Consider the following 21933-nt stretch of genomic DNA (forward strand, 5'->3'; position numbering starts at 1 on the left):
TGAAACCACTGAGTACCACATGATAGGAAAGTCGAGTGGAGGTGATAAAGCCTATCAAACACCAAACTGGGAAGACAGATGATGCCATAGTTGCCATTAGGGAGGATAATGTATGACAGGAACTGTTCATGGGAGAACAGTGGCAGAGGGAAATGGAATCACCAGAAACATACATAACTTCAAATTTCTGTGTGGCTTAGTGTTGTGGCATGACATACTGTTTGAAATAAATGTTGTAAGCAAGAGACTCCAAGGTGTTGACCTTGATATATCTGGAACAATGGAACAACTGGACAAAGCAAAGTCATACCTACAGTCTTACTGGTCAGATGAGGGATTTCAAAACGTTCTGAAGAGTCCACAGAAGTTGGCAGAGGATCTTCACACTGAAGCTATTTTCCCACCCATTCAAAAATACAGGAGTCACCGAAGAAGAAGACATTTTGATTACGAGGCATGGGATAATCCCATAAGAGACCCCAAAGAACAATTCAAAGTTGAATTCTTTAACCAGGTGCTAGATTGTGCAATACAGTCAGTTGAAGAACATTTCATGCAGCGCTGGGAACACAGCAGTATATTTGGGATGTTGTATGATATTCCAAAACTCCTCACTATACCTGAAGAAGACCTACACCAGCAATGCAGGGCACTAGAGACAGCGCTGACATATGATGACATGCGCGATATTGATGCGAGTGATTTAGGTGATGAACTGAAAGCCCTTTCAAGATACATTTCAGCAGGATCAACTCCAAAGGCTGTTCTGGAATATTTGTGCACAAATAAGATGACCACCCTCTTTCCAAATGCTTTTGTTGCTCTGCGCATACTTCTAACACTTCCTGTAACAGTTGCCAGTGGAGAACGCAGCTTCTCCAAGCTGAAGTTAATAAAAACACATCTACCCGCCACAATGACGCAGGAGAGGCTGGTTGGCCTTGCAACCATCCCAACAGAGCACGAGCTGGCCCAGACTGTGGACCTTCAGCAGGAAGCAGTTCAAATCTTTGCAACCAAGGAGGCACAGAAAGCACCACTTTGATTATTCAAACAGATAAAAACGCCAGTGTTTACTATGCAGACAAGAAAAGTTTCAACAATTTCCTTTTTTGGCCATGTGTGCTCTTTTTAAACCTAGTTTTCTCTTTTATTTAACTCTTTCTAAATGCTCTTTTCTTAACCTACCCTTATATTTAATACACCTTTTATATTTATTTCAAATTTTTCTATTCTTTAATAACATGCCAAACTAGGCCTTTAAAATCATCTCTCCTTACTCAACCTCACCAAAAATCTCTCTTTTTTTAATAACTTGCCTCTCTTCTTTCAAACTAACCCTTTAAAAACAAAAATCGAAATTTTTTAAAGTTCTATCTTTCTATTCTTTAATAACATACCATACTAGGCCTTTAAAATCATCTCTCCTTACTAAACCTCACCAAATAACCTTTCTTTCCCTTTTTTCCTCTAAACCTTACCCAAACTTTCTTTTTTATCTTTAAACTCTCTCACTCTGTTCTTTCAACCTTTTGCACTAAATGTATCAAAGCACAAGCACACAACACTCCCCCATTCAAACATAACATTTTTTCAAAATGGCTGATGGCGCCAAGCTTTGGCGCCAATGGAAATGGGGATGGAGGGCGGGACATAAGCCCTAAATGGGGTATGGAAACCTCTCAAAAATACGTGGTGATGAATACTATCGATGTATATAGTACTACCGCTATCGTTTCCTTCATTAGCTGAAGTGTCAGAGAACTGCAAGATGGAAGCTGGAAAGTGTGTAGTGAATAAGGCCGAGTATTGCAGGAAGAGAAAGAAGCAGGTCATGGTTAAGGTAATTAAATGCTGCCCTGAGGAACAGGATTCTATGCCTCCTCAGCCACAGAGTTCCTGAGTGATTCTAGGAAAGTCATTTAAACCAAACTTTTCACGGTGGTCCCCAATTGTGTGTTCCTCATTTTCTGAGTGCCTAACTCGGTAACCCAAGGTCCCATTTGCAGAAGTGCTGAGCACTCACCGCTGTAACTGAAGTCAATGGCAGCTGTGCTTTGAACATAGAACATACTATGTAATGCTAAGGACTTTGAAAAATCAAGTCCTAGGTGTCTCAAATTGGGCACCCAAAATTAGTGGATTCTTTTGACCTTAATCTCTCTGTTCCTCAGTTCCTCATCACAGGGGTATTAGTTAAGCACTCCAAAACGATTGTGATAAGTGCCATAGAAAAGCCCAGGAGATAATTAATAATTCTGCCTTCAAAGCAGGGTTTGAAAGTGTGCAGTAAATAAGGCATGGGGCCCACACATTGAACAGTAAGGATAAAATAAAGTTTTCAGTGAGCACTATCCATCCTGTGCACTGAATAAGGCAGGGGGTCTGACAGAAAAATAGTATGTACTCAGGTAGTTAAAGACTGTATCATAATAAATATGGTCAAGCAGGCCAAATTCAGGTGCACAATCTTAATTCAGGCAGTTCCTAACTTCGGAGTGTTTGACTTTTCAACCTCAAAAATGTTCTTTTGTTTGTGTGTGTGTGGTTTTATATATATATAAAGATGGCCATTGAGAAAAGAATGGAAAACATGAAAGAGAAGAAGGCAGAAAAAAATAGCAAGTTATAAAGAGACGCAAAGGAAGCAATCACTTGAAAAAAAAATCAAGTGAACGATAAGCAAAGTAGATAGACTCAAGGTAAATATGAAATGGAAAAGAAAAGAATATTAGAATCTTCTTATTAACTCCATCCTTTGTTAGGATCTCTCCTATCTGTAGAATAGTCACACAACACCTTCGGCCACCAGTAAAATGTAACTTGTATTTTTTGTGAAAGAAGGAAGGAAAAGAGAGGAGCCAGCAACAGCCACTCTAGATCCCAGATGATATAATAAGTGAAGAAAAGGAAGTGTTGCTGACTTGGCTTCTGATCCTGGCAGAGCGGGTCTGTCTCACTGAGTTCAGCATAAGAGAGAAATAGCTGCAGTCCTGTGAAGAATGGAAAAGTTAATGTGGCTAGTGGCACTTGTGAATTCCTTCATCTTTTGCAATGGTGAGTAAATGCAAATATTTTCATATTCAGAGAAAGTTACTCTACAGGTGCAGAATATGCCTGTGTGTGTTAGTTGATCGTTTGTATAGGTATGTTGATGGAAGAATAAATATTAAAAATGCTGTGAAAACCAGAACCTTGATTCTGCAGCTAATATACATTTATAGTCATTTTGCATCACATACAACTGGGAGATGTTTTTGAGAATGTAACAAACAGCCCAGTATTAAACAATTTGTCAGATGTAATGTGCCCAGAGTTAGAACAAAATAAGATTGTTCAGGATACTGGGAGGGTTTTTTCTCTGGCATTTTAGTTTCTGAAAAATTCATTGTATGGTTGGAATATGTTCATTCTTTTGGAACGTAACAGCTTTTCAGAATTCTACTGGTGGGTATCGTAATTACAGTGCTGGCTATAGCTGTACCCATGGCTCACCTCCAGACAGACTCTGATCTCCCTAACTGTGTTATTCTAGGCTACACTCATGTAATTGAGATCAGAATCTGAGCTGTCATTTTATATAGTGCTGCAGTTTCAAATGAAATGCGCTCGCATTTTACTAGTAAATCTGCACTGCATAAGGAAGAACTTGGAAAACAGGATAAGGGGGAAATGTTGATACTGATTTGAAAGGTGTGCGTGGAAGCCCAGAATTACTCCCATGTTTTAGAAAAGAAGGTGGGTTTGTTATACAAAAGTAGAAGAAGTTTAGATGTATGTGAGCTCCTATTTCAGTTGCTTACTTGGAGTTCTGTTTTAAACTGAGTTAAAAGTAACAGGAAGCTTTCAGAAAAGGAGACCTTTTCGAAAACTAAAAGCTGGACTTTGAGGAAAATTCTGAAGCCATTTGCTAATGAGATGCTGCAGTTCTCAGACTATTTATGAAATTTGGACGGCTATCTGATAAACTGGAAGAGTGAGCCTAGACTCACAGAACTTGGAGATGAGATAAGGATTGTGGCTCCAAATGCAAACCTGCCCATAGTTCTGATCCAGTGCTCTGGTTGGATTTCATCTTATAAAGATGGCCATGAACCAAGAAGACCAGATGCAGATCTGGACCTCCCCAAAGAATTCTTGTCCCAGTTCACAGATTTACTGTATGAGACCAGAGATTCAGGGAACAATTTTATGCCACTAGGAATATGGGGGATTGGGAGAGGAGGAGGAGAGAGGGTCTAAAAGAGATTGTCCCACTCTTATGGAATGGTCCAGAAAATGAAAAGGTTTGAAAATTTGTACTATTCTAGAAGGTTAGCTAACCATTCCTCTGACCAATGGAGGAATGTTCTCTAAAATACATCCTCCATGGTTTTGGCCAGTTTACTTTTAAATCCCCCTAGTGATGGGAACCCCATAATTTCCCTTGGGAAGCTACAACCCAGTTAAACAGCTCTCACTGGTAGGAAATATTTCCTATTCAGAAATGTTTCAGCATCAGTTTTCTTTTGCTCTGTTTATCCCATTACAGCTAGTTGTCTCTCCTTTGGGATATAATAATTGTATCACTCTGCAAAATGCAGCAAGCTCTGGGCTGAAACACAGCAGCTGTTTAACACCACGAAGCAACATGCACACTCCGGGAAATATGGAGTAAAGTTTGATAAGTTTCCAGTTAACTTTACCAGAAAGGGGGTAGGGGTGGGGCAAAGCATATAGGTTCCTTAAAATACAGCTAGGTAGGTAGGACAATGCAAGTTTTTTCATAAAAACATGTCCCTCTTTACCAAGAGCAAAAGACCAGGTTATGTTCTGTAAATCCCCAATATAGACTCTACATTTCTTGGAGCTCTCCCAAATCTGACCCTGTTCAACTCATACAAGCTGAGAAGATTACACAACCAGCTACTACTGAGCATACTGCAGGGCTGTTCCATTCAGCATATACGTTAGACTTCAGCTCTTCCGTTCCAACATGGTTATTTTCATTCTGTCTTCCTTAAATCATATTTGTTTTTTCCTAGCCTACTCCCCTAAAAGGCCCAGCCCCCTTTGAGCCCAGCTGTGTCATTCTTCCTTTCTAAGATAACTTGGACTTTCAAAACATTTGGAATATATTATATATATTTCACTCCACTCCAGTTCACAGTATAAATAAAAGAACGATCCCCAAAGCTGACTCTGAAGCTAAGCTCTTCCCAGCTGGAAAAGGTTCCATTTAGAGCTACCATGCTCACCACTTCCTGTTTTCAAGTTTTCTATTTGTATCCAGCTAGCTCCTGTGGTTCGTTTGCTTCTTGTCATTTTTTTGGACAAAGTTTAGAGTATTTTCTTGTTTGTTGTTGCAGCGTGTTCTGTTTAGGAGACTTTTTATAAAATTTCTGAAAATCAGTGTCAGTGATCTGGCCTTTGTATGACCAGATTTGTATTCCTTCTCCTCCCTCCCCCCACCCCCATTCCAGGTCTCATTATTGCAATATTCAAAGTGAATCTTTTCTGAATCTGACACCAGGGCTTTCATTATGATTGAAGTAGACATAGTTCCCAAAGAATGCATCCCAGTCTTTGCATCTGCCCAGGCATGTTATCTCAAATAATGTCGGCATGTCTGAGGTTTGTTATAAGTGGTAGAGGACCCATGTCCTGCAGCCCAAACTCCGTGAACACTCCTCGTCATGTCGGTTGGTCTGGAACATCTGTGACTTGTAGGATGAGAGGGGAATCTGTGGGTGTTCAACCTTAGCTTCTCTGGGGAGACTTCCAGCAAGCAGGCAAGAAGTACTAATTGGCATGGCAATGCTGGGGATGTGGTCACCTATGATAAGAAGTTGGCAGAGAGGCAGAGACCCACCACCAACTTTCACATAATGCAGGCCAAAGAACTGTTTAGTACCAAGAGCTTGATTATGACTCTTAGTGACATTGCCCTGGACAAGATGATAACCAAGACTCTCCCTTTTAATCTTGCTTCTGCTCATTGTTCTAGTTTTCCCAATACTTCTCCATAACTGATTCCTAGACATGGGTATTCACAGTCCTCTGCTGCATGTAATGTGTAGATGCCAGATCCTCAGCTGGTATAAATCTGTGTAGCTCCATTGATCTCAGTAGAGTCATTTGTCTCAATAAGGCTACACAGATTTATACCAGCTGAGGATCTAGTGCATTGTATTTATTTGGTATTTTGTTTGCACAACACAGATAGCTTCTATGCCTTTAATGCCTTAGACACTGGACATTAGGATTTTAAAAGGCCAACGCTGAGAGAATACAAAATACATTCATAGCTGTTAATAAGAATTTCACAATATTCAAGGAAAACTATTGCAAGACTCTGGACAATATTTGAGAAACAAATGGAAATGCTCCAATGGAAACTTTAAGAGCTGGGAAACTTTCCATCTCTGTTTTCAAAGTTCAAGATTGAATATTGAGACAAAAGGGCAGGTTCTCATCTCAGGTATACTGGTGTAAATGCAGAGTAAACCTACTACAGTCTGGATTTCCTTGGTGTAACTAAATGCAGAATTTGGCACTAAATACATTAAAGGCATTAGAACAGTGGGAATTACTTTTTGTTCCTCCTTCCTCCCATATATGATAGACAGGTGTGTGTGAAGGGATGGGAGAAGCAGTGGCTAGTCATGTTGTGAAAGGAATTTGCATGGTAGAGTATTGGGGCACCATGTCCAAGCTAGGATGACCAGATAGCAAGTGTGAAAAATTGGAACGGGGGTGGTGGGTAATAGGTGTCTATATAAGAAAAAGCCCCAAATATTAGGACTGTCCCTACAAAATCGGGACATCTGGTCACCCTAGTCCAAGCAGAACACTAAGGAACTCCTTGGAGCTGAAAGATCCAAAACAACCAGTTGTACTTAGAGGTAATATGAATATGTAACCATAGTCCTAGGAAAAGGAGGTAATGGTGCTCCTTTCTGTGGACCTGTGGTCAGCACAGCTGGGATGTTACATTCAGATCTACTACATCTCAGCAGAAAGGTACTGAAAATGGGAGTGAGTTCAGAGAAGAGCAACAAAAATAACCAGGGAGCTGGAAGAAGCTGCAGTCAGTGGTCTGACTGACCGTCCTGGATTCAGATGGTAATAAAAAACAGCACATATAAGATGGTTGTCGGGAGTGACTGTCTGTGTCTGTGGCTTGGTGAACTCAGCCTGGTGGTGCATCCAGCATGGTTTGGTGTTACTGATATTCTTTCCTCTTTTATTTCCATCCCTCCTTTCCTGCTTTCTGCAGCCATGCTGGAACTGACTGGCCCCCACGACATTGAAGGGACATGGAAGAGTTCCATCACCTTGCCATGTGTCTATGTGCCTTCCCAGGACTTTGTGCAGCAAACAGTCATTTGGACCCTGGACCGAGATCAAAGCCCTGCCACCGTCTTTCGAAGGGATAGCTCTGGTGATCACATCATGTTGTCACGGTACAGAGGTAGGCTCAGCATCCCAAAATACAGGCCAGGGGATGTCTCTCTTGAAATTGAGAAGCTTGAAATACCAGACAGTGGACACTACACTTGCAAAGTCACCTGGAGAGCCCAGAACAACAGCCTGCTAACAAGGGAGAGAACCACTACAGTTAAGGTTGTTAAAGGTAAATCCAGTAATAAACCCTTGCACCTATGTAGCATTTGTCAGTCATAAAGCACTTGACTGAGCTGGCTACATATCTTTTGGGGATGGGGTTATGCAGATGGACTTCCATGCCACACTGACTTCCCACATCCACAGAGTTGGGGCCAGCGTTTCCCATGGATTCTGGAGCTACATGCCTCTTCCTCACTGCACTGGCAGCTAGGGATCCTGGCAGCTCTGGTCAGCACTGCTGACCAGGCCATTGACTGTTCGGTTGGCGGTACCGCGGAGCGGGGCTGGCAGGCTCCCTGCTAGCCTCTGCGCCACCTGGCTCCCAGGAAGCAGCCAGCATGTCCCCGCTCTGGCTTCTATGTGTAGGGGCAGCCAGGGAACCACAGCTAATGGGAGCTGTGGGGGTGGCACCTGCGGACAGGGCAGTGCGCAGAGCTGCCTGCCTGTGCCTCCATGTAGGAGCTGAAGGGGGGACATGCCACTGCTTCCGGGAGCTGCTTGAGGTAAGCACCGCCCAGAGCCTGCACCCCTGACCCTCTCCCCAGCCCCAGCCCTGATCCCCTCTCCCACCCTCCAAACCCCTCAATCCCAGCCTAGAGCACCCTCCTGTACCCCAAACCCCTCATCCCTGGCCCCACACTGGAGCCAGCAACCCCAGCTGGAGCCCTCACCCCCTCCCGCACCCCAGCCCTCTGAGGCAGCCCTGTGAAAATGAGCGAGTGAGTGAGAGTGGGGAGAGCGAGCAACAGAGTGAGCGGGGGCGGGGCCTCAGAGAAGGGGCGGGGCATGGGCAGGGCCTCAGAGGTGGGGCAGGGGCTGGGCAAGGGTGTTTTGTTTTGTGCGAGAAGAAAGTTGGCAACCCTAACTAGCACTAGCCCACCCTAATGAGGGGGAAACAAGCCAGAGGATGGAATTCATGCCTGTGATGGGGCAGACCCCAGCTATACTCTCTCCCCACTCCAGATCATCCCCAGCAACAGCATCCCCAGGAAAACTCTAATTGGCGTAGCTATTCAGTACTATGGAAGACTAAGGTGTTAGTAGCCTGCCAGGTGTACTGCAGCGCCAGGGCACGCCCTGAAGGCACTTCAGCAGCTAGGCCTTTTAGGCACTTGCCCTGGTGGCTACACCGGCAACTGCTCAGACACATGGTTAAAGTGAAAGGGTATTTGATATGGGCTCGCAAGAAAGGGAAAGTTTGCAAATACTCTAGATACCAAGGCTTAAACAGTTCTAACTCAAAGTGAGGCAATAGCTGTTCTTGTGGTTGTAGGAGGTTGGGGAGGGGAATCACATCAAGGGTTAGGATTCTTCAGGTTGACTGCCTGAGTTGTTCTCTCCAGTCCAGCCTTCTGTTCAGACCAAACAGAAGTTTGCAGGTTTCCAGGCCATGATCAGTCAGTGGTGTGTGTCTCATTGAGGCCCCTCTGCGCTGCCTTTCTGCCCAGCCTTTGTTGCTGTCCCGCAAGTCCTGTCCTACACAGACCTGCTCCTGGTGCAATGTCCAGCAGCTACACCCTGTTCCACATGTGGCCTCCAGTTTCTGTGCAGCCTGCTCCGTACATAGTTCCTGGGCATTTCCCTGGGCCTCAGGCTTCCCTGCTGCTGCTGGCCGTGCCACCACCCCTTCTGCAGAAGGGCCAGAGAACTTCCTTGGTCCGTTCTTTCAATAGAATTCCTGCTCCTTCCTCCTTCCTGGCCTGTGGAAAATGAAGTGTGGTGGGGAGGTGGTTGATGGGAATGGGTAGTTCCCTGCTTAGCAGATTCATCACAACCCCTTCCATGGGTGGTGAGCAAATATGACAGGGCAGAGAGATGGCTCAGCATCTGCCAGAGAGAGCCACCTGTGCTGGGGGTATTCCAGGCAGCCATACTGCATAAGCAGAAATTGAGCAGGCAATGAACTACGTCACTCTGGAGAAAGTCCTGAACCCTGCATCTGAACAGACATGAAATCCAGATCTGGCCCATATTGTCCCCTAAATATATAATAAACTCCCAGATCAAATACTGCCCCAGTGTTGGGATAATTCAGACCTACATACTTAAGAACTCTATAGCAATTGTCACCATATAATTGTGACAGGTTTCCATGCCCCTCTTTTGGTTTACGTTCTGCCCCCGTCTCCTATTCGTACACGTTCACGTTTGGCACAGTTGGCAATTTTGAAAAAAAAAAACTTTCCTGGGGAACCTTAGGGTTGTTTGTGTGTGTGTTTTTACATGTTAAGGTTAGAAGAAAATAAGTATTTTAGACACTCTTAAAGAAACATAATTTTATAAACATTTTTAGATAATTTACAAAATAACAAGGATTATTGCAAAGTGATAAAGAAAGGAAAAATGTCCAAAAAGAGAGAGTTTTAAAATTCCAAAAAAGAGAAAAGTCCCTTAAATATGTTGAAATCTTTTAAGAGAAAAAATATTTTTATGCATTTTTAGAAATAAAGGTATTAAATATTAGTTTTTAGGAAAAATATTTTTATGCATTTAGGTTACTTTGTAAAAAAGTGTGATAAATAATTGTATGTCTTTTGAAATAAAGAATAGATCATGTATATTAGAGAAGATAAACAAGACACAAAGTGAGAGAGAACAGCCAAAAAAAGCAAAAGCCTCTTAGCCTGTAAACATCTTCAGGTCTGTGAAATTAACTTAGAATGTCACAGCTAAACACAAGGAGGAATAAGAAAAGGAGTACTTGTGGCACCTTAGAGACTAACCAATTTATTTGAGCATGAGCTTTCGTGAGCTACAGCTCACTTCAAGGAGGAATAGATTGTGTAGCATGAGTAGTTAACACATATTTCAAGGGACCAGATCTGTGTAGCTCAAAAGCTTGTCTCTCTCAGTAACAGAAGTCGATCCATTAAAAGATATTACCTCACCAGCTTGTCCCCCAGAATTGTTGGCATTTGTCTAGAGGTAGCTGCAGGGGTTAGGTGGTTTTCTCTTCTCTTTGCCATGTGCTCAGTGACAGAGGCCTTCTTGATGCTTTGCATCTTTCTCTCTCCCTTTATTTTTCCTTTTTCTGTAACAGGCTAAGATGCTTGTGCTTTTCTCAGCTGTTCTCTCTCACTTTGTGTCTTGTTTATTTTCTCTTAAAATGCATGCTCTATTCTTTATTTCAAAAGGCACACAATTCTTTTTCAGACTTTATGGCAAAATAATATAAGTGCATAAAGAAAATTTTCTTCTAAAATTGATATATTTAATACCTTTCATTCAAAAACTTCATAATTGTTTTCTCTAAAAAGACCTGTTAACATATTTCTTTTTTGCAGTTTTAAAATTTTCGCGTTTCTAACATTTTTCCTTTCTTTATTACTTGGTGATAATCCGCTTAAAAATGCCTATAAAATTATTTTTCTCTAAGAATGTGTAAATAAACCCTATTCTCTTGTAACCTTCACATGTTAAAACACATACACACACACACAGCCCTAATGTTCCCCATATATATATATATATATTCAAAATGGCTGACTGCTCCAAAAACATACTGTGGTCCAAATGTGAGACTGGAGGTAGGACATAAACCAAAAAAGGGGGCATGGAACCCTGTTAAAATTGTGTGGTGATGAATGCTATGGAGTTCTTAACTACTGACCCAAATCCCTTTCCCTCTCGCTTTCAGTTTCAGTGACTAAACCTGTCATCAGACCAGGCAATCTGGGATTCACTGTACCAAAAGGGGCTAGGACAAGCCTGACCTGCTCTGCCAATGGGTCCCCACCCATCATCTACAGATGGTTCAAGGGAGAGCCAGGAGGAAATGCAGTGCCTGTGAGCAATCACGCTGTACTCATGTTTGAGTCTCTGCAAACGTCTGACACGGGGAAATATTACTGTGAAGCAGAAAACAGAGCAAGCTCACAAGTCATAAAGCAGAGTGATGCAGTGCAGCTGACTGTGAGGGGTAAGTGCCCCAAACTAGTGCTTGGTGGTCTCTGAGACACTCCCAGCTGCAGGATGATAATGAGGCAAATGGCTTCGAGGGTTTTTAAAAGGATTAGACCTTTATAGTGACACTCGCTAGGTTAAAACAACAATGGCTGTCAATCCACATGCTTTAGGATCACTCAGCTCACTGGCTGGGGTCATAGAAATGTCATGTACCCTCCAGTGGGATAGCATTGTACAGTAAAGTACATTATGGGAGGCTTCCAACTTCCCCCTAAAGATTTTGTATTTATCCAATTTGTAAATTGAAGTAGTAGCAGAATCTGATGTGTGGTCATTTCTCTCTCAGACCGCACAAAACCATCAACCACAGTACTCAGCTCTGAGACCAAGGCGAACACCACGGCCATGCCCATCCCAGGGAGAGGTAAGGCCTGCTCTACACTGAATCGGAAGCAGCTTGGAGACTGGACGTGAAGTGATATTTTCATTGTGGTTGTATGTGAATGGTACAGAAGATGAGCTGATGATGTGACATGTCTCCTCATTTGCAGCCAGTTTTTAGCAGATGGTCTGTAGGCTGCTGAGGCACATGGCTTCCTGGAAATGACCTCTGCTGCCTTAGGTGACTTCCAGACTCCTCTCTCCCTTACTCCTTGGGAAACATATTCTCATGCTGCTGGACTACTTGGTTACAGCCTCTATGGGATGGCAGTTATTCTCACACTTGGGAGGACATGCCTAGGGGAGTTATGGATTTCCTTAGCTCCATTTGGTTACGCATAAGTTAATCAGAGGCATTAATCCTGCCCCTATCACCCCAGTGGTTTTGGGGGGCTCAGTATGTTGCAGAAACATGCCAAACAACCACTCTGCAGAAGTTCAAAGGTATCACAGCAGGGCCTTTCATTTTCAATCCAGAAGGGACCATCACCCTGGCAGGTAAATCAGCACTGGCTCTAAAGGGTTTGTTTCACTGGCTTATTAGGCTAAACAGGGAAATGCCCTCCAGTCCTGCAGCTGCTTCATAGACCAGAATCAGATTTCTTTCTAATGCTGAATGACTCGTACACCATTATGATCACCTGAACCTTGCTTGATTTGCAGATCTGATCACAACAGCACTGGCAACTGGGAGTGACGTGCAAGTTCTAGTAAGGCAAGAAGTGACAATAGGTAAGGGGAGACCTTCCGAGCAGCTGGCAGGGAGGGAAAGGAGTCAAGCTGGAGGTTCTACGCTGACACCTGCCAATAGATTTTATTGCAGGGAAAAGAACTGTTGGCATAAAAAAATCCAGAGTCTCACACTTTGCTTCTCTGTGTGTATAGATGGTCCATTCAATAGCACCTCATTCCCAGCTTCCAGCCCATGTGGGTTTGTCCAAATCCTGATGTTTGCTTTGAGTTTCAGGATTCAAATGTACTGAAAATCTCAAAGTTAAAGTCAGCTGGAACTGTCATGATTTACTTAGTTTTTTCAGTGAAACAGTAGATATCTTGTGATTTTCTGAGAAAAAACCCAGCGTGTCTCAAAATATCTGTGAACCTTGGTGACTCTCTGGATGAGTTGGGCTGAAACTAGAGTTTTAATGAGGCCCCAAACTAGATGAGTTTCATATGGTTTGATGTTTGGATGTGAACGTTTTGCACAGCTCTGCTCTGCACAGCTCCTACTTTCTCAGTCAGCAGGGGCTTCCCTTCATCTCTGAGTGGAGATGCTGACCTTGAACTACAATAAGCCCCAATGTCACAGCAAGAGGCAAGTGCAGGAACTCCAGCTGTGAGACAGCAGATCGGACTGAACCGCTACCTCTGCTGTGAGCCCCTTCGGCCCAGCTGGCTGACTCAGTAAAGGGACACAACCATAAACCACATAATAACCCAGGCCAGTACATTCAGCTCCCAAGGGAAAGGTCCATCATCATGGTTGTGGCTGTTGTTGTTAATTAAAAAGCAGAACTGCTTCCTTGCTTGAAACCTCAGCTTCTGCTGTTTTGATCTAGGCCCCCAGAGGACCCGCCTGCCCCTCTATCTCATCATCCTGATCGTTGTGCTCAGTGTGGCTGTGGTTATTGTTGTCGTCGCTGTCGTCTTGTGCAGGAGAAAGACCAAGGAGGGTGAGTGGGGTGTGCTGGGGAAGCTCAGGGCTGCTCTGGGTGATCAGGCTGACTCTACTGCTGAGGATTTCTGGGGGAGGGGGCCAATATTCTGCCAACGGTTAGCAGAAGCAGTTTTGAGATCTGCTTTAAAAACCTTAAGATGTTTCCTCAAGGCGTTTGAGAGAAATGTGGTCTGAGGTCATGGGAGTGATGTGTGTGTGCAAGTGGAGGATGGGATGGGGAATGTTCTCTTGGATGTGTGTGATTTTTCTCCTGAGGATTTAGGTGTAACTCACTCCAGACAGATAGGGTCTTCCCAGAAGGCCAGTAGTCACATTGCATTCCCACAGGCTACTCACTGGCCTAGCTTACATACATGGAAATTCAGTAAGAAGAAATAATATTCTAAGCAGCTTTCCTCCATCCAGCATATAGACTGGAAGGAATGAGCTGGACCCAAATTAGAATACTGATGCAATACAAAGAAAGGAAAATGAGTCACTTCTCATATTTGAACACATGGGGGCAGGCATGTTCTATCAAGGAAGGGAATGGACATGGTAATCATAATCACAGTGCCTGCCTTCTTAGATTTCCTATGAGCACTGAACTGAGTGTACTCTGCCTATCCATTGCAAGACTGTGAATGCACATCTTGCAAGTGTGTGCTCCAGAGATGGTTGCTAGGAAATCAGAATGGTTCCATTCTCTAAAAGCAGCTTCCAATTGACACCAATCCTCAGCACATATCCTACTGACTGTAGAACTTGAATAGGTGACTCCTAGCTGAGACTAGCTCAGCATGGGTCCTACTGGTGAATCAGGGGGTAACCGCTTCCTCTCGCCTCACTTGGTGGAGCCATTGCCTGCATACAAGAGACCAAGAGAGTCATGAGCAGGACACAGAGAATCTGGGCCCCAGATAACCAGTCACCAGAGGCAAAATCCACTTTAGTGTCTGCTCCTTAGCTGGGCAGGCACAATACATCCAGTCCCAATAGTAAGAGCTTTCTAGTGTTCATTGCAGAAATGGGAATTTCAAAGCCAGATAGTTATGAATATATAATTGTTGTATAGAAATATCAGCTGGGGAGAGGCAGTGAGATGTAATGGGCTGAACACAAGGCTGGGAGGTGAGAACTGCTGGTTTCTAATCCCAGGTCAGCTGTGACTTTCAACTGGTCATTTAACCACTCTGTGCCTCCGTTTTCCCATCTGTAAAATGGGAACAAAAAATGTACTTAGCAGGGTGCTTGAGTGGATTTATTAATGTCTGTATAGTACTATGAAAACTTTATACAGTGCTATGTAAGTTCCATTTATCATTATTAAATCTTTTTGCAAAGATCACCTTTTTTAAATAAAACTGATTTTCTCTGTGAGGTAATAAAAATGCAAAATTTTCACATTTGTGTTTTATTCTTTTTTTCAGATAATCCATACGAAGTAACATAGTGAGTAAGATTTATCACCTGTCATGCTGAGAGAACTTCTGGGGTTGTAATATTGACTTTTGTGGCAGGAAAACTATTTGCCAAATGAAGAATGAATGTCCTCTTTGGTTCTACAAGAGGAGAGGTTTGAATATCTTAATGGTGTATGTGATTGATAGCATGAAGGTTTAGTTATTCACATAGGGAACAGCGACAGAAATGTTCTTGAATGATATCTTAGAATCACACCAAAATTAGAGTTGGAAAAGAACTATTGGCTCCTCTGTTCCTTCACCAAAGAGACCAGTGCATGATTGTCCTCTGTAGTGAATTCCCAGTGTTTTGCCCAGAATCTAAAGAACAGGAATTTCTGGTTCTTCCCTTGGGATAGTATCCCAGTTGAATGGGTGTCCCAGTCGAGAACCATTTCATGATGTTCATCCAAAACTGTCCTTTGCTGAATCTCTTTCCATTACTCCCTGGTATTTCTTCCTGGACCATCCTAATCCTAAATTTGAATCCCTGTGTCCTACTCTTCCATTCACTAACAAACATACACAAGACAAGCTGCCAATTTAAAGGCCCCGACAATAAAAACAACGCGTAATGTGGGAGCTGCTTATCCAGATGCCAATGAAAGTGATCATAAGAGTGTATGTTGCAGTGTGGTATTCTGCCAGTGAAATTTGCCCAGGTGCTATTCTGTCAGTGAAGTCAGTATGTTAAAATAAGGTCTAACTTTGACCAATATTGTGCACTGCATGCTGGGACTTCTCTTTGTGGGTTGCACCTTCACTGTAAAGATGTGACCAGTCATAGGCCACCTTGGGGAACTTTATCAGGTGCATTTGGTCCATGGGCTGCAATTTGTCCACTATTTGTTCTATTGTTTATTCTCCAACAGCCAAATTCCCCCACGGGTGTAGCCCCATTGAGGTCAGTGTGGTAATGTCAGCTAACTTTAGAGCCAAATTCTTTGCTGATTGTTCTTGATTGCCTCTTTTTTTTGTATGTGACTCTCTCATCATTGTTGCGTGTCTCTTTAAGACAACTTGCACATCCTCCCATAATGTCCCTGGATTAGTATCAGGAGTCTTGTTATTCCACAGCTAATATTCCTCTGTCATTTAAAAGCAGAGGACCAGAACCTGATCTCGAATACCCCACTGCAAATCCAGAGTCACTCCACTGAAGTTAGTGGAATGACTCTGGATTTACCCTGTTCTGGTGTAAGTGAGATCAGAATCTGAAGATGTTGAGTCTCCCTGGCTCCTTCCTCTAGTTGGCAGCCAGTATCAAGCGGAGTGCCCCAAGGGTCGGTCCTGGGGCTGGTTTTGTTCAATATCTTCATTAATGATCTGGAGGATGGTGTGGATTGCACCCTCAGCAAGTTTGCAGACGACACTAAACTGGGAGGAGTGGTAGATACGCTGGAAGGTAGAGATAGGATACAGAGGGACCTAGACAAATTGGAGGACTGGGCCAAAAGAAATCTGATGAGGTTCAACAAGGACAAGTGCAGAGTTTTGCACTTAGGATGGAAGAATCCAATGCACCGCTACAGACTAGGGACCGAATGGCTAGGCAGCAGTTCTGCAGAAAAGGACCTAGGGGTTACAGTGGACAAGAAGCTGGATATGAGTCAACAGTGTGCCCTTGTTGCCAAGAAGGCCAATGGCATTTTGGGATGTAGAAGTAGGGGCATTGCCAGCAGATCGAGGGACGTGATCGTTCCCTTCTATTCGACATTGGTGAGGCCTCATCTGCAGTACTGTGTCCAGTTTTGGGCCCCACACTACAAGAAGGATGTGGAAAAATTGGAGAGTCCAGCGGAGGGCAACAAAAATTATTAGGGAACTGGAACACATGACTTACGAGGAGAGGCTGAGGGAACTGGGATTGTTTAGTCTGCAGAAGAGAAGAATGAGGGGGGATTTGATAGCTGCTTTCAACTACCTGAAAGGGGGTTCCAAAGACGATGGATCTAGACTATTCTCAGTGGTAGCGGATGACAGGACAAGGAGTAATGGTCTCAAGTTGCAGTGGGGGAGATTTAGGTTGGATATTAGGAAAAACTTTTTCACTAGGAGGGTGGTGAAACACTGGAATGCGTTACCTAGGGAGGTGGTGGAATCTCCTTCCGTAGAAGTTTTTAAGGTCAGGCTTGACAAAGCCCTGGCTGGGATGATTTAATTGGGGATTGGTCCTGCTTTGAGCAGGGGGTTGGACTAGATGACCTCCTGAGGTCCCTTCCAACCCTGATATTCTATGATTCTATGTTGGACTTTTGTTTCAGTCAAAACACGAGGAATGATGCGAGAAGACAGATTTGTTCAGGAGTCAATGGCAAGTGCACGTATGAGGAGGAAAAATCCAAGGTCAAAAACTACTACACGCCAGAGCCTATGAAAGAGAATGACTATGAGACAATAAACATAAAGGAAAACATTGAATACAAGATCCTTGTGAACGCAGTGGAATCTGAATATGAAGTGGGGGATGTTCAGTAGGGAACCAGCGTTTTCATGCAAGCAGGAGTCAGAAGATAGAGCTGGAGAGCTTGAACGGTGACCCTTCACCAAGGGACACCCTCTTTCCCATCTGTCTTCTCCTCTGATAAATATTCTAAACTCATTCCTTTATTTGTTCAAGGGGAACTGTGTCACCTTTTGCTTCTTCAGCAAATTGAGCTCTGGCCTTTGTTAGCTAACTGTTTTATGCAGTGATTAATTTGTGAGCATCCTGGGGGGGGGAGGGTTAAAGGGGCTCCACAAAAGTCTTGAAGCTGGAGATCAAGGTAAATAGTAGATTGTAACATACCTAACAAATGATAATGAAAACAATAAAACGATCTATAATGGTAAGTGTACGTTCCCTGGCTAGAAAGTTACTGAATGCTTAGGGCCAGGGAACTTTGTTAAAAGGAGGAAAGTTCTCTGGTTTCCTCCACTGCAATTAAACCACTGATTTTACATCTTATTTGCACTCAGGTCTTCTCCCCAAGGTTTGGGGTAGGGTGGTAAAAGGACCGTAAGGGTTTGGTTGATGTCCAGGGCGTGTCAGATTGGAGCTGATTGTTTGCTAGAAGAAGGAATGGCATCTTTCTTTCCTGCCTCTCTTCTGGAAAATCAGAGTTGGTGTTGGGGAAAACATTATAGCTTGACTTTAGGGTGGGGACACAATATAATAGAAATGTTGCAGAACTTTGTCATCCTGAGTCAGAGCTTAGAGGGGAAAGAAAGGGGTGGTCTAGTAATATGAGCAAGTGTTTGGGAACCAGAAGTGGGAACCTGAGTTTTAATACAGGCTCTGACACCGGCTTAGTGTGTGGCCTTTGGTATGTGTCTCAATCTGACTGCTTCAGTTATTTATCTGTGTAATGGAGATATTAATACTGACCTATCTCACAGGGATGTTGTGAGGCTTTCATGTTTGTAAAGTGCCTTGAACATAGCAAGTGCTTGATAAGTGCTGAGTATTTTAATATTCTCCCATGGTAATCGCAAGGGGTCTCAAGGAGTCTATTGAATCTTGACTCTGACCACTTTGTTCTTTCATCATCCAATGCGTGCTCATTCTGTTTCCTGCAATGTATTCCCCTTGCTCTCTTGTCTGATGTAACTCTGCAGAGTGATTTGGGGTACAGCGTGCCCTACTCAAAATAAAGTTAGATGGTGTTTTCACAGTCACTGGTACAGTCTCTTTGCACAAGTTTTCACAGACATGCAGCTTGCCTGCCATTGTAGTGACAGCACAAGAGGATATGTGAGTTTGGGTCCTAAAGGTTAGCTCACAGCTACTTACTCTAATGACACAAATAAGGTTTTACTATTTTGTGCTGCTGTCAGACCTGCTGAGCCAGGGTCAGATCTGCTGTTAGTTATACCATTGTAACTTGGATGATTTAGTTGGGGGTTGGTCCTGCTTTGAGCAGGGGGTTGGACTAGATGACCACCTTCCTTTCCAACCCTGATATTCTATGATTCTATGAACTCCACTGAGAATGCATAGCAGCTGTGCACACAGAAATGGTACTGTGCAAAGATAGGGCAACGCTGGCTGCCTCACACCACTGCTGACCAGGAGCAGCTGCTGCACAAAAGGAAGGGTGATTTTTCTCCTGAGCTGTAAAGCAAAACCAGCCAACCACCAATCCAGTAACCATCATTTAGTAGCCCCAGTGGAGTAGGTTACAAAAAACAAGAATATTTCATTTTCACACACACACACACACACATATTAAAAGAAATTAATGTTTTGCTTCAGTTGAAATTTTTAGTGGAGATATATTGTTTTCTTAATGAAAAATTTTGCAAACATTTTTAATTTTAAAACAAATTTCAAAAGATTTTGTTTCATTTTGTGGGGAAAACCTACTTTCTCTCACTTTATTACTTTTTCTACTGATAAAAGAAGAGAAAAGTTAATGAAAAGAGGCCACTGGAAAAACTGAGGAAAAAGTAAAATAATGGAATTTTTGTTCTAATTTTTAATTTTTTTCTCATTCCCCACCCACACTCCTCCCACTTTCCAATGGAAAAAAGTCAGGAAGTGAGAGAAAATGACTATTACCCCTCAAAACAAAACTTTTTTTAAAAATAGAAAAAATTTAAATATTTTATTTCTAATTTTTTCATTAGAAAACAAAAACCGCAACCTGAATGAAAAAATAATGCAAATATTTTGTTTCCTCTGAGAAAAACTTCAATGGAAAATTTTCAACTAGCTGAGAAGCCCAAGGCTTATCTCCAGTAACATCCTCCCCCTCACTTCCCTTTCACTTTCCTTTCCAAATCAATTATTTCTCACCCATTCTGAATGGGGTTCCTTCCATAAGAAAAATGGAGGATGTTCTACATGTCAATGGAGTCGTATCTCTTATTTTAGTAACCCCAGATTTGAATCCTACCTGGTGCTGCTCTTTGGGTCCTGGTTTACACCAATCAGGTAGATAGAACCTGGGAGGAAAAGTGAGGACAAGTGGGACTGGGAGGAGGCTTTATATTATTTCTCCCTGAAGTACCTTTTGTTGTCCAGGCCACTAGGAGTCCTTGTTTCGCCGTACATCTAATCTTGACCTGGAAGTTTGAACAATAGCCTCTTTCATCACCCTTATAAAAATGACATTAAAGGGGCATGAGTGATGCAGGGAATTGGCAGTGCAAGTAATGAGCTTTTCACTTCAAGGACACTGGTTTAAATCCAGGGGGACATCACAAAATTCAGCAACACAACTGACAATCTCAAGAACAATGGATGAAGGGGCGAGCAGAGGAAAAATACACTTGGAAGTGTTACATCAACTTAACTAAATTATGTGAATTGTGCCCAGATACTATGCTGATCAGTGCCTTAGAAATGAATATGGTAAATAAATGAATTGATAGTGCCAGCAGAAAGGCCCAAGAGTGATAGAACATTACCTATTCATCCCTAAAGAGGGCAGTCACACCGTCCTCTGTTTCTCAATCAGAACTCCCAATGGGCATTGCTATTGGCAGACAGAAGTGCGACCACTGCCAAAGGACGAGGCCTGTTCATGTTGCTTTTATTATTCAAAACCTAAGTATGTTAAATAATCATAACAGACTACTACCAAATACATGTCAAAGTGTCCGAGCGGGATATGGAGTCTTTCTCTGCTAGGGCAGTAGCTCAAATATACATTTATGTGGCTAGAATAAAGACTCCACTTTATTTGCTTGACTTCTTTCAACTTCAGTCAACATACAATGTGCTCCTCATTCAGTCCCAAGGCCTTTTTGCACTCCAAAGACTCTGTGAGTGAGAAGAGCCCTCTAAAAATGTGCTAGGATCCAATTGCCCTATGTGTGTGCAATTACTATGCTTGAACCTTAGATGTTGTAACCAAACTGTGCCAGCCGGTGCTGATTCTGCAAAGCTGCTCCTTATGTTTGATTTGCTGTATCCCAGTATTACCAAACCCAAGCATTCAATAATTATGTCAGGCCCCAAAAATCAGACCATCTTAAAAACATGAGATTTTTTTTAGATAATATATTTTGAGTTCCTTTTATGTGTTGTCTGCCTTTTGAACCTTTAGGGTTCAAGTGTTCAAGGTTTCTCTGTAACCATGAGGACTAGAAACTTACTCTTTTTAAAAAAATGAAAGCTGAGATTCTCATGCAACCACTTGACTCCAGAAGCTGGATCTTTAAGAAAGACACCAATGAGAGTCATGAGAGTTGGTAACACTGTATCCCCAAGAGGCTCACCTATTTACTATATCTGCTTCTAGCTCCTCTGGGTCATCCCTATGATGCCTTACTGCTTCTTGCAACAAACAGGCCCTATTGCTTTGCCTGCTTTCATGGGTCAATTAGCTGCAAGGTCACTTGTGGGGGATACAGAGAGGAGACAAGCTATGGATGGCACTGGTGAGTTGCTAGACTGCATCACTACCCAGCAAAGCTTCCTCTGTACCAAAGCAATATCTTTCCCTCTTGGGCTGCTGTTCTCCCCCACTGCACAACTATCAGAAACGTTTCCCCACTAATTCCCCAGCCTGACCACAGAAATGCCCGTGGAAACAGTCAGCGCTCAGTACAGATGGACTAGAACACCAAATCCAACCTGCCCACCCCAACTTTTGTCACAAATTTATGGACAATTCAGGTCCTTTGTGACCCAGGCCCATCCCTACAGCTGGCCAACTCAGAACCCCAGTTCTGCACACCCCAGAGCTCACTGGGGATCTTCTACTTCTGATTGGAGTGTGGATCTGGTCTGCACAACTTGGCTTATCTGTCATTCATGGGCTCTGTACCTGGGAAATGGGCAATTTTCTAAGGGTTAATAAAGAGACCTGGATCATCAGTCAGTCTGTGTTACCCCCGCCTCCCCTTTCTGCCTCATCTACTCAGGCAGGG

At 43.1% G+C, this 21933-nt stretch overlaps 1 protein-coding gene across 1 annotated transcript; it reads left to right on the forward strand.

Annotated features, from left to right (window-relative positions):
* The first annotated feature begins 2875 nt into the window (after positions 1-2875).
* Positions 2876-18728, forward strand: VSIG4 (V-set and immunoglobulin domain containing 4). The gene is made up of 8 exons (XM_073361005.1): positions 2876-3057; positions 7259-7615; positions 11246-11527; positions 11861-11938; positions 12619-12687; positions 13515-13628; positions 15043-15064; positions 17340-18728. The coding sequence occupies exons 1-8, from the start codon at positions 3003-3005 to the stop codon at positions 17551-17553; spliced, it is 1191 nt and encodes a 396-aa protein (XP_073217106.1). The 5' UTR covers positions 2876-3002; the 3' UTR covers positions 17554-18728.
* Positions 18729-21933: the final 3205 nt, after the last annotated feature.

This window comes from Lepidochelys kempii, chromosome 9 (genome assembly GCF_965140265.1).
Source record: "Lepidochelys kempii isolate rLepKem1 chromosome 9, rLepKem1.hap2, whole genome shotgun sequence".
Lineage (NCBI taxonomy): Eukaryota > Metazoa > Chordata > Testudines > Cheloniidae > Lepidochelys > Lepidochelys kempii.